This window comes from Corticium candelabrum, chromosome 12 (assembly GCF_963422355.1).
Source record: "Corticium candelabrum chromosome 12, ooCorCand1.1, whole genome shotgun sequence".
NCBI classification, from domain to species: domain Eukaryota; kingdom Metazoa; phylum Porifera; class Homoscleromorpha; order Homosclerophorida; family Plakinidae; genus Corticium; species Corticium candelabrum.
Window position 1 is genome coordinate 4745041 of NC_085096.1, and position 15000 is coordinate 4760040.

The window sequence follows — 15000 nt, forward strand, 5'->3', positions numbered from 1 at the left end:
GTCTTGCGCTTTGAAAATCTATAATAACTTCTGTGCAGTAGAGCAGATGGTGACGATCTTGTATCGTTCGAAACCGTGAGCTCCTGGATTTTTTTATAGTTAGGCTAACGGCGGCGTGTGTATTACACAGGCGGTTTTGGTAAGACTTTTGTGTATCAAGAGTCGTTAGGGTTTTTACCTCATTAAGGAGGTATGGTCTAACCGTCTTACAACAAGAATGCTGCTAATAGAGGAAGTAGCCAATTAGCAAGGTCACTAAACGATCCTCTGCCTTGACATCAACTCACAGTTGCTCTTGTTTCGCAAGTAGCTGCTTGGTATTTCTGACTCCTCTTCTCGTTTTGATAGCCTGCGACTTCCTCTACTGTTACCTAATAATTCAGCTATGAGCCTATAAGAAAAGGGACGTTGTAAAAGTCACGAGACTCGGCGAGTAGCATACTCTAAACGTATAGGGCTAAACCGACTTCCGGTCAGGGGACTATGTGTCTGGCTGGCTGGCTGGTTATGTCTGTCACGCTACAGGAATGTGCCATGCCTCCTTAGTGTGGCCCAATCACGAAGCATTAATTCCTTTATGTCGTACGTGGCAATCAGACAATAGACAAACAGTCAACCGTAGGCGCAAAACTTTCTTGAGAGAGTTTTCTCACCAGAACACTGTAATTCATGTTTGCGATTGCTAGGACCTGTAGGACATAAACAACAGAACTCATCTGTCTGCAACTGCTGACCCAAAATCGATTGCTTTCTTGGTTTTACGATATTAATACAGGAATCTAACGTTACGTAACCAAGAGAGATTTTATGTCCTGTATACGATGACTCTACTTACGACTACAGAATATTTACGGACTTTGCGGTTACGCGAAACGACAGTCGTTATGTAGGATTTTAAATACATTCTACAGGTAGCACGTCTTGAAAGAAAATAGCGTGTATATTCATAATTCTTCGCGACAGCTACTCCTCCTAGCGTACGTGGTGTTCAGGACTTTGAAGGCTCATAGCTATAGAAGCTACGGTGTAAACACAGCTTCAATTACTAGTATGACCTCTAAATTGTACAGTTAATGGGATATCACTGAACATCTGAGTGTGGTAAACAAATACAACTGCATCATTAGTCACTTCCAGTGCAAAGTCAACGCGAACAGAGAGTAGGGGAGAGATGGGGCATACGGGAGGTTTGTGAGTGATGCAGGCTCTGACGCGAAACAATATATGTAGTTTGTATGGCCTTAGCATCTTCACGAGCGTCTTCAGTGTATATTGTAAAGCAGCCTTAAACGTAATCCATGGATCGTTGTGCATTTCTTAATTGTGTTTGTGTTGACTAGGTTTTTAAGGCTGTAGCCCGGCATGTTCCTGGTCACAGTGATCCTATTGTTGTGGCAGTGAAGGTTTTGAAAGGTTGTGGGTATTGTTGGGAGGTGGATTGATGTGGTTGTGTTGAGCTGTTGGTTTTGATAGGTGAGATTAGCGAACGTAGTTATGTGCAAGTGGAGGAGTTTTTGAAGGAGGCGTTGGTCATGGCGAAGTTTGATCATCCGAATGTGATTGGTCTAGTCGCTGTGTGCATCAGGTATTTGTGACAGACATGTATGCACACACACACACACACACACACACACACCCACACACACACACACACACACACACACACACACACACACACACACACACACACACACACACACACACACACACACACACACACACAAACACACTCACACACACACACACACACACACGGACATTCACACACACACACACACACACACACACACACACACACACACACACACACACACACAAACACACTCACACACACACACACACACACACACGGACATTTACACACACACACACACACACACACACACACACACACACACACGGACATTTAGACACACACACACACACACACACACACACACACACACACACACACACACACACACACACACACACACACACGGACATTTAGACACACACACACACACACACACACACACACACACACACACACACACACACACACACACACACACACACTCTGACATAGACACCTTTACACACACATCTTGAACCTTAAAGCTGGCCATCTATTGATGATGCTTGCCGTTTGTTAACAGCCTGATTACATCATAACATGTTGTCTTATTTCTTTCTGCATCTATTACAACGAATGGCATCACTTCTATGTTTCACCATTTTGAGTTCTTGTGAATGATCTATTGCAGACTCTGCAGCTGTAAAGGGATCCTTGCATTGCACGCTGGCATTCATGGAAACAGTTATAGTATGTTTAGATAAAATGCAAAAGCTGTTTCGAACCGTGTGACATTGAGCAACTTGAAACCAACGCGTTTCATTGATATTGAAACGGCTCATGTCAGCTTTCTATTTGTCATGCCAACGTAATGTTTGTTTCGTAACCAGCCAAGCAAGAGTTTCTTAGGCATACTATCATCTGTAGTTCGTGCCGTATGACCAAGCCACCTTGACCTCTGAGATGAAACTATATCTTGTAGAGTTTCAGGCATCTTGAACATTGATCTGATTTCAGAATTGTAATGTGACTAGACCATTGCAATGAACACACACACACACACACACACACACACACACACACACACACACACACACACACACACACACACACACACACAGCTATTGAAGTATGTAATGCAACAAGGTTTGCTTTTAAGATGGTGTGTGTGTGTGTGTGTGTGTGTGTGTGTGTGTGTGTGTGTGTGTGTGTGTGTGTGTGTGTGTGTGTGTGTGTGTGTGTGTGTGTGTGTGTGTGTGTGTGTGTGTGTGTGTGTGTAATTTATTTTACTGCATTTACGTAGTGAAGAGCCCGTCATGTTGTTGTCCAACTACATGAATTGTGGAGACCTCCTAAACTTCATGCGACGAAGGGGGACCGAATTGTCAACAGAAGTCAAGTTGTCTCTTGCCAAACAAGTAGCAGAGGGAATGCACTACCTTGCAGCAGAAAAGTGAAAGAATCATTGATATTCACGTGTTCATCAGCAACACTGATGTCTGTGTGTATCTTTCAGGAACTTTGTACATCGTGATCTTGCCGCAAGAAACGTTCTGGTTAATGAAGAAGAAGGTGGTGAATTGATTGCAAAGATAACCGACTTTGGTCTTTCACGGTCAGTTGTGGTGGTGTGACTTGTCGAGTCTCGTCTAGTTGTGATGATTGGTGTGTTACTATGAATGATATCGGTGCTTTAGTAGCAAGACATACGTATGTTGTTGGTATAGCAATGTTGTGTGGATGTGGTTGCAATGTATGCTGTCTATGTATGTATGTATCTCTCATATGTATGTATGTGTGTATGTCTAAGTATACATATGATAGCTGACTCCCTAAACAACTGTTCTATGAGAGCTGATGACAGGAAAGCGCCCACAATGTAAGCCCAGAAAAAAAGGTTTAACCACAATCTAAGGGAAAACATGAAGGTACTACACTTAGATGTGCAAGAATGGGAGGAACAGGCTTTCAGTCGTGCAGATTGGAGGAAGTCCATTAATTAACTAAGGAAGGATGCAGCAATTTTTGAAGATGAACGGGTCAAGAATGCTAAGTTCAAACGTGGTCTTCGAAAGGTTTTCTGCTAGACTTGCCAACCAACAAGCTATCGTGGAAGTGTGATGTGTGTGAGCGTGTGCTCTTGTCGAAGGCAAGTCATGTAAACCATCTTAGAGAGATATTTTGGAGGTTTGCGTTAATGTAACATTCAGAGATATGCGCTAACGTACATTTGCGGCAAAAGAGCAATCTGCATGCGCTGATGGAAGTGACAAGAACTGCAACACAAAGTTACAGTTGAGTCCAGCTTTTGCGACAGGGCCCCCTTTGGTGTGTGGTAAACAGTTGTTCATTCGTGGTCTGTCGCACATACACACTAATAGAAGGATAAGGAGGCAAGTTGTATCGCCGTCCCGATCTGTTTCGCCGTCTGGATTTGTTTCGGCATTCACCGCGCTTCCGCGGAATCATGGACATGCTGTCAATGTCACATGATGTTAGACATGATGGCGAGAAAACCCTCTTCAGCATCACAATACAAAAGCGTTGCCCGCCTGATAAGTACTGTATGAGTAAGTTGTGCATACGTGTTTCAGCTACTGAACCAAACAGTAAACTTTGCAAACTGCAATCTAGTGTAGATATTCTAGAAGTTGGAGTCCCGATTGAAAAAGTTACAAACAGGTCGGATACAATTTATCTTTTAATCAGTTAAAAGCATCGGTAAGCATCTCTCGTTCTGCAATTGCGTCAAATGTCTCAATTTGATTGTTGGTTACCAACAATCAAAGGTCACTTAGGTGTTTGAGGGGCGCAATGTACTAGTGCATGTGACCGAAATGTTCCTCTAAGGCCCATGAGAACAATCAGAAGAAAGCTAATGATGCCATCCTATCTCACCATCCAGGCAACAACTCCAGTGTAGTTTGCAAGAAAACCTGCAAATCGGCGTCTGGGCTGAAGTGGCATATGCTAGTACACAAGAAAGGTATAAAGCATTCCAATCCAATCAATCCAATCAAAGCAAGAGAGTTCATATGTCACATATGCTTGATGCCAATGCAGTTGAAAGCTGGTCTCAAGAGTCATCTCTGAGGCCACGAACGTAGAAATGAAACAACTGATGTTGAGAAAGAGAGACGGCTTTCATCTGTAGCAATTACCATGTCTAAGTATGTATGCAGAGTTCTCGCTAGAGATTTTTGGGAGTGTGGGAGGATGGGCATGTTCACGACGCATGCAGTCTGCTCTTTACAGTCAGACATGTGCACTGGAGCCGATCTCAAGTGAAGTAGACTTTGCGTTGAAGCTACTGTGTGTAACATACGTTCAAGTGCTCTGGCAAAGAAATCAACTTTGATCGCCAGTAAGCCCTTCTTAGTTATGTTTATAGGTTGCGCATGCGCAATGCAAAACTACAGAGAGTCTGTCGTCAGGTGTTGATTGACGTGGACCAATGCTGTTGCTTCGCATGAAGCCATGACTAGTCTAGAGTAGATTCTAGGTGCTACTTACCGGGCAAGAGCCTAAAGAGGTGTGCTTTCCGGGTCACTGGAAGGGCATTCGGAACTAGAATCATAGGCAATGCATCCAGGCCTGCAATCAACACTTGTGCGTACGTTTGGAATGAGGCTGTCATCCCATGTTATTTTGCAAGAGCCTGGATTTGTGGCTATTGTCACCTTTAGTATCGTGTTCAGTTGTATGGAATTCTCAAACATTCCTTAGCTGTAAGACTTTGTACTCCTATGTATCGTTACTGGAGTGTGGCTGTGTGCCACACTGCCACGCTATAGCGAGAACCCTGTGTATGTATGTATGTATGTTTGTGTATGTATGTATGTCTGTGTATGTACGTATGTATCTATGTATGTATGTATGTCTATGTATGTATGTATGTATGTCTATGTATGTATGTATGTACAGTATGTATGTATGTCTGTTCTTCTGTTTGTTCAACTGTCTGTCTGTTTGTCTGTCTGTCAAAAAACTCTAGGACCGACAAACAAACAGACTGACAGATAGTATATATGTGGCCAGTCTGGGGCCGCTAGACACAAGCTTATTTAGCTTAGATCTAAATCATGACTCTAAACTAAATAACTCTAAAACTTGTGTCTAGCAACCCCAGACTGGCCACATATATTATCTGTGAGTCTGTCTGTGTCTGTCTGTCTGTTTTCAAGGACTGGTTTGTATTTTAAAATACTAGCATATGTACAAGTGGAATCTGTATGAGAATAAGTGATCTGTCTGTCTGTCTGTCAGTCTGTTGTGTCTGTTTGTCTATAGTCTCGTGTAGCCAGACCCTTACCCCACCTTTATGCTGCACGGGAGAAAGGGTCTGGTGAGGTTCTTTTGACGTTACCATGTTGCTGCATTGCCAAATTCCGGCGAACTAAAGACCCTATAAATGTTATAAGGAGGCAAGATAATATTACCACTTCTCATGCCAGTAGTTGCATGCTGGGTGTCTGGGTGCTGGGTCTGGCTACGTGAGACTAGCTATCTTTGACTCAAGGCAAGCCACGAATAACGTTTCATGGCCTGTACTGTTGAACAGCTATTAATAGCGAGGTGAGTTCTTGTCGCAAAATTTCATCGAATGGTTTGTACACGCGCCCTTTGCAGTCATTCAGTTTCACTTTCACCAGTGCATGTGGTGATGAGCACATACGTGTTCGGCTATCTAGTAAATAGTCTAGTCTAGTAAGAAGCTAGACGCAAAGCTGTGTGGCGAAGTACTACTTACAGCGAGGCAATATCGTGCACTGCACAGTCGCTGTCAGTTGTTGTGTTGGACGTGTTTCCGGTGAACTCTTGACAACTACGTGAATTTCCTGAGAATATGAGATGATCGCCTTGCCATACAGCCTAGCGTCTAGCTTCTCCGTGGACTAGCCTACTTACTAGCTGAACACGTACGTGCTCATCACAACCACGGCATTTCTACGGCATTTCGCGACTAGAACTCACCTCGCGATGGATGTTCAACGATAAGGCCATGAAACGTTATTTCGTGGCTTGCCTAGAGTTTGATAGCATCGATGATTGCATCCTATAAACACCCAGCACCACCCACTTTGCACGAGAAGTGCTAATATTATCTTGCCTCTTTATAACATTTATAGGGTCTCTAGTTCATTGGAATGTTGAGGGCAGGCTTAGGTCTGGCTACTCGAGACTAGTTTGTGAGACTAGTTTGTCTGTCTCTCTGTTAGTCGGTCAGTCCTCTCTGCCTGTTCTTTATCTGTCTGTCTGTTTCTTGTCTGTCTGTCTGTCTGTCTGTCTGTCTGTCTACCCTTTCCGGCACTGTGGTGTCCTAACCAGGCACGATAGCACAAGAGGGTCTGGTACGTGGCTATGCCTGCTCATCTGCCTACCTGTCTATGTATAGTGTGCGGCATGTTTAGCTCTGTTGTGAGGAAGTCACTTATGAGTGTGGTAGCATCTAAGATCTTTGCTCAGGGTCGCAGCGAAATCACATGCATCTAGAGGTGTATAGATCAGTAGCTTGTCTTTACTAACTCATCTTTATTCATTATCAGCATTTTATGTAGTTGATTATCAACGGCACATCAGAGGTGTGAACATAATTTTTGTATCTGATTTACTGTAGCGACTTGTATTCGTCAGAAGTGTATCAAATTCATTTCGATCCTCACAAGGAAGTTCGACTGCCAGCAAAGTGGATGGCAATAGAATCACTGGAAACATTTGTATTTACGACAAAAACGGATGTTTGGTAATCAACTAGAAATGGAAACATTGGAAATTATTTATAATACAAAATTTTAGTTTAAAAATAAAATTATTTAAAATAATTGGCAATATAGTATGTTTTAATTAATTAAGTATTAAGTATTATTTGAGGAATTAATTATTATTTATTAATTAAAATTTTATTTATTTATTTATTAATTAAATTATTAGTTAATTATTACCTAATTAAATTATTACTTAATTAAAATTTTATTTAATTATTTATTTATTAAATTATTAGTTACTGTTTTTTAGTTGTTTATTTTTGTTGAATTGAAAGAGCTAGAGATATTGAAGGAGGAAGCTTCACTCCACTATTTTATTCAACTGGAGAGATGTGCAACGAAGCTACCACATTTTCCAAGCATCTACATCATAAGTAGATGTAATAGGTGTTATGTGACTGCCCTAACTGTGTTGTGTTATGTTTGGTAGCTAATGGCTTGTGAAAGTTTGTATAAGGGAAACATGCTAATAGACTAAACGCATTTAGTCTATTGTATTCCAGCCTGATGTTTACTCTACAATATACCCAGGGTATATTCTGTTGCTATGACAGTGGGGGGGGGGGATTATCGGTTATATTCTACCTCCACGTGACCTGTGCAAGCGCTGTAACTGGCTCATATTGCGTACCTGACCACGCTCATATAGTAAATGTAGCTAACATAATTTCAAACAATCAAAATACCTCTTATGCACAAACGATGTCTATAATTAGATGCAGACTAAGTGTTGCCCTATTACATCGGCAATTCTGTGTGTTCAATTCACAACATCAAAACTACATTGTCCACTCAAATTAGACATGATGGACACTGTGCAGAGTGAGGCTCGTCTTGAGCTCACTCACTAAGTCGTTTTCTTGTTGGTCTTTTTACTTGACATAGGGTGCGTTCGAATACTAGTTTCAGTTCTAGAACTGGAACTGCCAGAACTGTTGGAACTCTTGCTAGCAAACGAACGCTTAGAACTGTCAGCAAGTTGAGCATGCGCAAAGGCTCATACTTCCAGTAAATGTCAATACGAAGTAGCATGATGTTTCTACTCCAGTTGTTGTAGTCTGTTCGAACATCAGCAGTGCTTTTGCTTTCGGTATTTTGGAGCTGCTGCGCCAAGAAGGTCACTGTAATCAGTTCCAAATGTCATTCTTCTGGTGTTTGACAAGGCGATGGTTGCCACAAGTGTTCATTATAACAAACAAGAAGGTCCACAACGGCCTCAGCATCTGTACCTGTCATTTCACTTCATCAACCTCCGGGAATTTTGCATATAGGGCATGACAGTTCTAACAATTCCAGCTCGCTAGGCAGAACTGCTAGAACTACCAATTGAACGCTATAGAACTTTGCTCCCCCCCCCCCCCCCTACAATTCCAGTTCTAGAAATAGTATTGGAACACACCCAAAGTTTCTTTTAATCAGAATTGTTGTAGCAGTGTGTTGCCAGTATTGTTGTAGTTAAAGCTATTGATATCAATAACGTTGTTATGACATTATTTACAAAATCATTAGTTATTTATAATTTATTGATTAAATTAATATTATTTATGTATTTATTAAATTATTTATTTAATTTAATGAAAATTTATTAATTAAATTATTTATTAATTAATTAATTATTAATTATTAGTAACACTGATCAAACATTAAAATTTGATTAATATGTTGTAGGGGCTATGGTATAGTTGTATGGGAGATTTTCTCTGATGGATTGTTGCCATATCCTCATATTCAGAACAGACACATGCTACACGAATTACGACGTGGAACAAGACTAGAATGTTCTGACGGGTGTCCTCCTGAAGTGTAATGTTTCTGTTGTGTTTTGGTCAATTTGTGTCGAGTTTGGTTAGGCATTTGTGTCTCTTCCCTCAGACATCGTATCATATCGGAGTGTTGGAGGGAATGTGCAGAAGATCGACCCGATTTTAGCTGGCTTATCTCTCAGATGGTTCGTTCTTATGTTTGGTGTTCTGCAACAGAATCAGTCTATTCTTACGGCTCTGTTACATACTTGTGCTAGTGTATTTGACGAAGTTTGTGTGTGTGTGTGTGTGTGTGTGTGTGTGTGTGTGTGTGTGTGTGTGTGTGTGTTTGTGTGTGTGTTTGTGTGTGTGTGTGTGTGTGTGTGTGTGTGTGTGTGTGTGTGTGTGTGTGTGTGTGTGTGTGTGTGTGTGTGTGTGTGTGTGTGTGTGTGTGTGTGTGTGTGTGTGTGTGTGTGTGTGTGTGTGTGTGTGTGTGTGTGTGTGTGTGTGTGTGTGTGTGTGTGTGTGTGTGTGTGTGTGTGTGTGTGTGTGTGTGTGTGTGTGTGTGTGTGTGTGTGTGTGTGTGTGTGTGTGTGTGTGTGTGTGTGTGTGTGTGTGTGTGTGTGTGTGTGTGTGTGTGTGTGTGTGTGTGTGTGTGTGTGTGTGTGTGTGTGTGTGTGTGTGTGTGTGTGTGTGTGTGTGTGTGTGTGTGTGTGTGTGTGTGTGTGTGTGTGTGTGTGTGTGTGTGTGTGTGTGTGTGTGTGTGTGTGTGTGTGTGTGTGTGTGTGTGTGTGTGTGTGTGTGTGTGTGTGTGTGTGTGTGTGTGTGTGTGTGTGTGTGTGTGTGTGTGTGTGTGTGTGTGTGTGTGTGTGTGTGTGTGTGTGTGTGTGTGTGTGTGTGTGTGTGTGTGTGTGTGTGTGTGTGTGTGTGTGTGTGTGTGTGTGTGTGTGTGTGTGTGTGTGTGTGTGTGTGTGTGTGTGTGTGTGTGTGTGTGTGTGTGTGTGTGTGTGTGTGTGTGTGTGTGTGTGTGTGTGTGTGTGTGTGTGTGTGTGTGTGTGTGTGTGTGTGTGTGTGTGTGTGTGTGTGTGTGTGTGTGTGTGTGTGTGTGTGTGTGTGTGTGTGTGTGTGTGTGTGTGTGTGTGTGTGTGTGTGTGTGTGTGTGTGTGTGTGGTGTGTGTGTGTGTGTGTGTGTGTGTTGTCTCTACAATTGACTGGTATCTCTTACTCCCAGACTGCACTGGCCGGAGACTTGGACACAGACGGTTACGAGAACGTCGACTCTGAGTTGCAAGTATGTGTCTCAGAACCAGAACTGTATACTCTTGTAACACCATCTCTTATTTACAGAACGAATTGACTCAAAAACTGAGGTCTAAAACTTACGAGAACATTGATGATACGGTAAGATGTGTACAGCATTGCGGGTGGCTTAAAGGGACACTCTCACCAAATACTAAAACTTGCTGAAAGAAAGATACAAGGCCTAGTGTCTTTCTTCAGGAAGCTTACGGTCCAGCCAGTCACAGAAGCAGAGAATGGGCCACGAGTTGTTCAGACGATTTCCCGTATGTAGCACAAAGAGTTACTCTCTGTCCTCGTTCAGTGTTCTGCCCAGGATTTTCGGAGTGGTGGTCAGGTATTGGCTGCATTAAGGGTGTGGTTTATTTCATATACAGAAAGAAGTAGAGCAAACTCCCAGACAATTAATCCTTGTCACAAGACAGACAAGAAAGTGCCAAACAGAACGTATCGCACGATGGATGGTGCATGAAAGAGCAGACTAAGAAAACTGCAACTTCTATGAACAGTTGGGGAACTACAACTATGTTGCTTAGTTTTGTGTTCATACTATGGCATGGCTAGACGTTTGCCATCCATGCACCAGCTGCAGGTTTTGAACAGCCAGTGCTTCTGTCTAGTAAAGCCACTGAAGACGACTTTGATAGGCTCTATCACTGGGTGCCTAGGATATTGCCTTGCTCATTGCTCATGCAGACTGCTGTGTTGGATCTCACACCACTACCACCTTAGTGCCCTGAACAATAGATTATAGTATAGATTGTATCGTATCAGGGCTGGTCTGCCAATGTGTCACTGTGTGAACAAAGTAAAAAGTGCTCACCTTTCTCGCCTTTCAACAAACTGCTCACCTTCCAATGCTCATTAGCTTGGAGCAAGTAAACATTAGCTAAAATGTTTAGTGGTGATTGCAACATGCAGACTGATGGTCAGTGTTTGTTGAGTGATGGTCGTGCCTGACCACCTCCGACCACCGTAAGCAGAACCCTGACTTGTTTGGAAGTAACTACTTTAGGTTTAACTGTACCAAGTGTTCCTAGCATACCCAGAATGCATCAAGACATGATCTATGAACTAATCTAAGAAGGGTCTCGTTTTGAGGCTCCACAGTGGCATTGACACAGTCGATACTTGCGTGATGAGTTTGGGGTCCCAGTTTGTTTTAGTTCAGCTATGAGCCTATAAGAAGAGGGACTTTGTAAAAGTCACAAGACTTGGCGAGTAGCGTACTCTAAACATATAGGGCTGAACCGACTTCCGGTCTGGTAACTATGTGGCTGGCTAGCTGGCTGGCTGGTTATGTCTGTCATGCTACAGGAATGTGCCACGCCTCCTTAGTGTGGCCCAATCACGAAGCATTAATTCCTTTAGGTCATACGTGGCAACCAGAGACAATACACAAATAGCCAATCGTAGGCGCGAAACTTCCTTGAGAGAGTTTTATTACGAGAGCAGTGTAAATCATGTTTGCGATGGCTAGGACCTGTTGGAAATAAACAACAGAACTCACCTGTCTGCAACTGCTGACCCAAAATCGATCGCTTTCTTGGTTTTACAACATTTATACGGGAATCTAACATTACGTAGCCATGAGCGATTTTATGACCCGTAGATGATGACTCTTTAGAGACTATTTACGGACTTTGCGGTCACGCGAAACAACAGTCGCTGTGTAGGATTTTAGATGCATTTACAGGTAGCACGTCTAGAAAGAAAACAGCGTGTATATTCATGATTCTTCGCGACAACTACTCCATGCACTTAGTGTACACGTGGTGTTCAGGACTTTGAAGGCTCATAGCTGTAGAAGCAACGGTGTAAGCACAGCTTCAATTACTAGTCAATAAATCACAACTTGCTCTGGAACATCAACTGTCTGGTTCATCTTCTGTTATGCCATTGCTAAATGTCTGTCAGAGTACTTTCAGAAACAGTGTGAGTTGAGTGACATCATGGCATTGCAAACTGGACATGTTGTACATAGAAAGGTTCATTTTGGTTTTTGTCGTAAAACCAGTGTATTGTACAGGTGCATGTTGTGTTGTGGTACATCATGCTAGTGGTGATTTCTAATAACAGTTTGCCATCCAAGAAAAATGTTTGTATGCATTTTAGATTAGTACATTTAACAGGGGTGTCTTTAACAGGGGTGTCTAAAACCTGGTTCACAGTACGATGCTGGCACAGCATCCTGCGAACGTACTGGACGCTCACACGAGCGTCAGCGAAGACGCTGGCGCTGTATCATTCACACATTATTGCACCTGACGAGCGTCCATCGCACAACGAACACACTGCGAGAGTAGTCTGGCGCTGCAAAGTAACCACGTGTGTACAATGCGACAGACATGGAAGACGACGTTTTGCTTTTGTTGCTGCTGTGCCGTAGTCTCAAGCATTTTCTTTTATCCTTAGGTCCTTTGCCAAACGCAGGGAAAACCACGCACACACTCAATGAAAACTTCCATCGATGCCTTGTGAACAAATAGAATATCCTGGATACGTTCAGTTGCTCTGACTGACTTTTGATTGGTTGAAAATGAGCACGTGATGTCATTGGACCCTAGGTCACTTCCGGCTGGGACACTTGATTAGAACTTTTCTCTATTCCAGCGTTGTGGACGCTAGGAGAGTGTCCTGCGAGTGTCGCGGACGCTGACATGTTCACAGTGTGATGCTGACGCTTGATCATCGTCAGCGGCCAGGATGCTCGCAGGACCCTCGTTCTAGCATGGAACTGTGAACCCGACGTAAGTCGTCGCCGTGTTGCCAAAATTGACGACAGACTTTTCATTTTATTGACAAAGACGTGAACTTTAGGTGACAGACGTATAGAACTTTGAAGTGACTCAGACTAGCTCCAGCTCATCTTTCGGCGGCAGGCAACCGTTGCCAGTAGACTCCTGACTCCAGTAGTAGTCTTGGCATGGCTAGACCTGCTGATAACAGTCTGGCCATGTCAACAAAATATAATCCAGTCTATCTATGAGTAGTACTTTGGCACAATGGACTTTTAGTGTGCGAGGAACCAATTGTTGGACATGTTATGCGTGCTATTAGTTGATCTATCCAGAAGCCATGCAGTTTCCTGCACATGTTCTGTGCTAAAGTAAGGTGTCGGTAGCCTCATCCCCAGGCTCATGTGAGTCTGGGGACAAGGCTAGGTGCAACAGCTGAGCTAAATTAGTGAATGTGAGAGACATTTTGTACACTAGCCCCCAGAGAAAATGAACTTCATAGTAGAATGTCATATGAAACTGCATGCATGGCCATTGATTGGTCTTGGAGAGATCTGTTTATAAGTTTCCTTTTGTGAACTCTGTGTGTGTGTGTGTGTGTGTGTGTGTGTGTGTGTGTGTGTGTGTGTGTGTGTGTGTGTGTGTGTGTGTGTGTGTGTGTGTGTGTGTGTGTGTGTGTGTGTGTGTGTGTGTGTGTGTGTGTGTGTGTGTGTGCGTCTGTGTGTGTGTGTGTGTGTGTGTGTGTGTGTGTGTGTGTGTGTGTGTGTGTCTGTGTGTGTGTGTGTCTGTGTGTGTGTGTGTGTGTGTGTGTGTGTGTGTGTGTGTGTGTGTGTGTGTGTGTGTGTGTCTGTGTCTGTGTGTGTGTGTCTGTGTATTAAAAGATATCCAAATAGAAGTGTTGCGTTGGTCTGATCACATGACCTGAACAAAGCCCGGATTAGTACTTGCTTAATTGAATTAGCCATTTAGCACCAATGTCTATTCTGTCGCCAGAACTTGCTAGATCTTGAGCAACAGTTCTCAAAACCTTTGACACCCCTGATATAGGAGTTGTAGGAACAATACGAAAATTTATGGATTTACAGTATGTCTCACAACCCTTATCTTGAAAAGTGCACAGGTATTGGTCTTCCTTGCTAACCAGCAATCAGAGTTACACATATGGGTGCTAAGCATGCCCACACAGGTAATTTCAATGCTCTATTTCTCCGTTAATTAAGGTAAACGTCCGAAGCAAACGGTTGCAAAGGGTTGTGTCATGCAGGGGCATAACGTGACCTCTAGAAATGGGAAGCTAAACTTAATGCTACAGGATACGGCAGAATCAGTAGCAGATCCAGACTGGAAATATTCTATACACATTAATTATAAAGCCACAGTGGGTTCCCTCTCGAGGAGTCGACCCCCATGTGAAATCTCATTACAACAACTTCGAATTTTGACATTTACGATCCCCATGCACATGCCACGAGAGATGGTTGATTTCCCGCCGGTTGAAACTACCCATTTCATGCCTGGGTTTTGCTCTAACGGAGGATCGACTGTATTCTCTACAAGCGTGGACGTACGCAAGTGAGTCATGAATGGGACATCTGTTGTTATTAGAATTGAAATAAAATCATCTGGCTATCTTACCACAATCATATTACTTACCAAGAAGGCACGGGTATAGACACAGGGCATGCATGTACCAAACTTAGTAATGCCAAACTCCCATTTGTTATGTCCACATATCTTCATGATCAGCTGTTCTCTATCTTCACAGGCTATACAAAGAGAGCTGTGTCGTGTGTGTGTGCGTGTGTGTGTGTGTGTGTGTGTGTGTGTGTGTGTGTGTGTGTGTGTTTGTGTGTGTGTGTGTGTGTGTGTGTGTGTGTGTGTGTGTGTGTGTGTGTATGTGT

The 15000-nt window shown here is 43.0% G+C and overlaps 1 protein-coding gene across 1 annotated transcript in view; it reads left to right on the forward strand.

Annotated features, from left to right (window-relative positions):
* Positions 1 to 15000, forward strand: part of LOC134187806 (probable serine/threonine-protein kinase roco5) — a 26440-nt gene that overhangs the window by 9094 nt on the left and 2346 nt on the right. The window contains exons 9-17 of the mRNA XM_062655968.1: positions 1341 to 1413; positions 1474 to 1585; positions 2859 to 3008; positions 3072 to 3170; positions 7173 to 7298; positions 8989 to 9123; positions 9193 to 9268; positions 10294 to 10353; positions 10410 to 10463. Of these exons, the coding sequence (XP_062511952.1) occupies positions 1341 to 1413; positions 1474 to 1585; positions 2859 to 3008; positions 3072 to 3170; positions 7173 to 7298; positions 8989 to 9123; positions 9193 to 9268; positions 10294 to 10353; positions 10410 to 10463 (885 nt within the window). The remainder of the gene's footprint in view (positions 1 to 1340; positions 1414 to 1473; positions 1586 to 2858; positions 3009 to 3071; positions 3171 to 7172; positions 7299 to 8988; positions 9124 to 9192; positions 9269 to 10293; positions 10354 to 10409; positions 10464 to 15000) is intronic.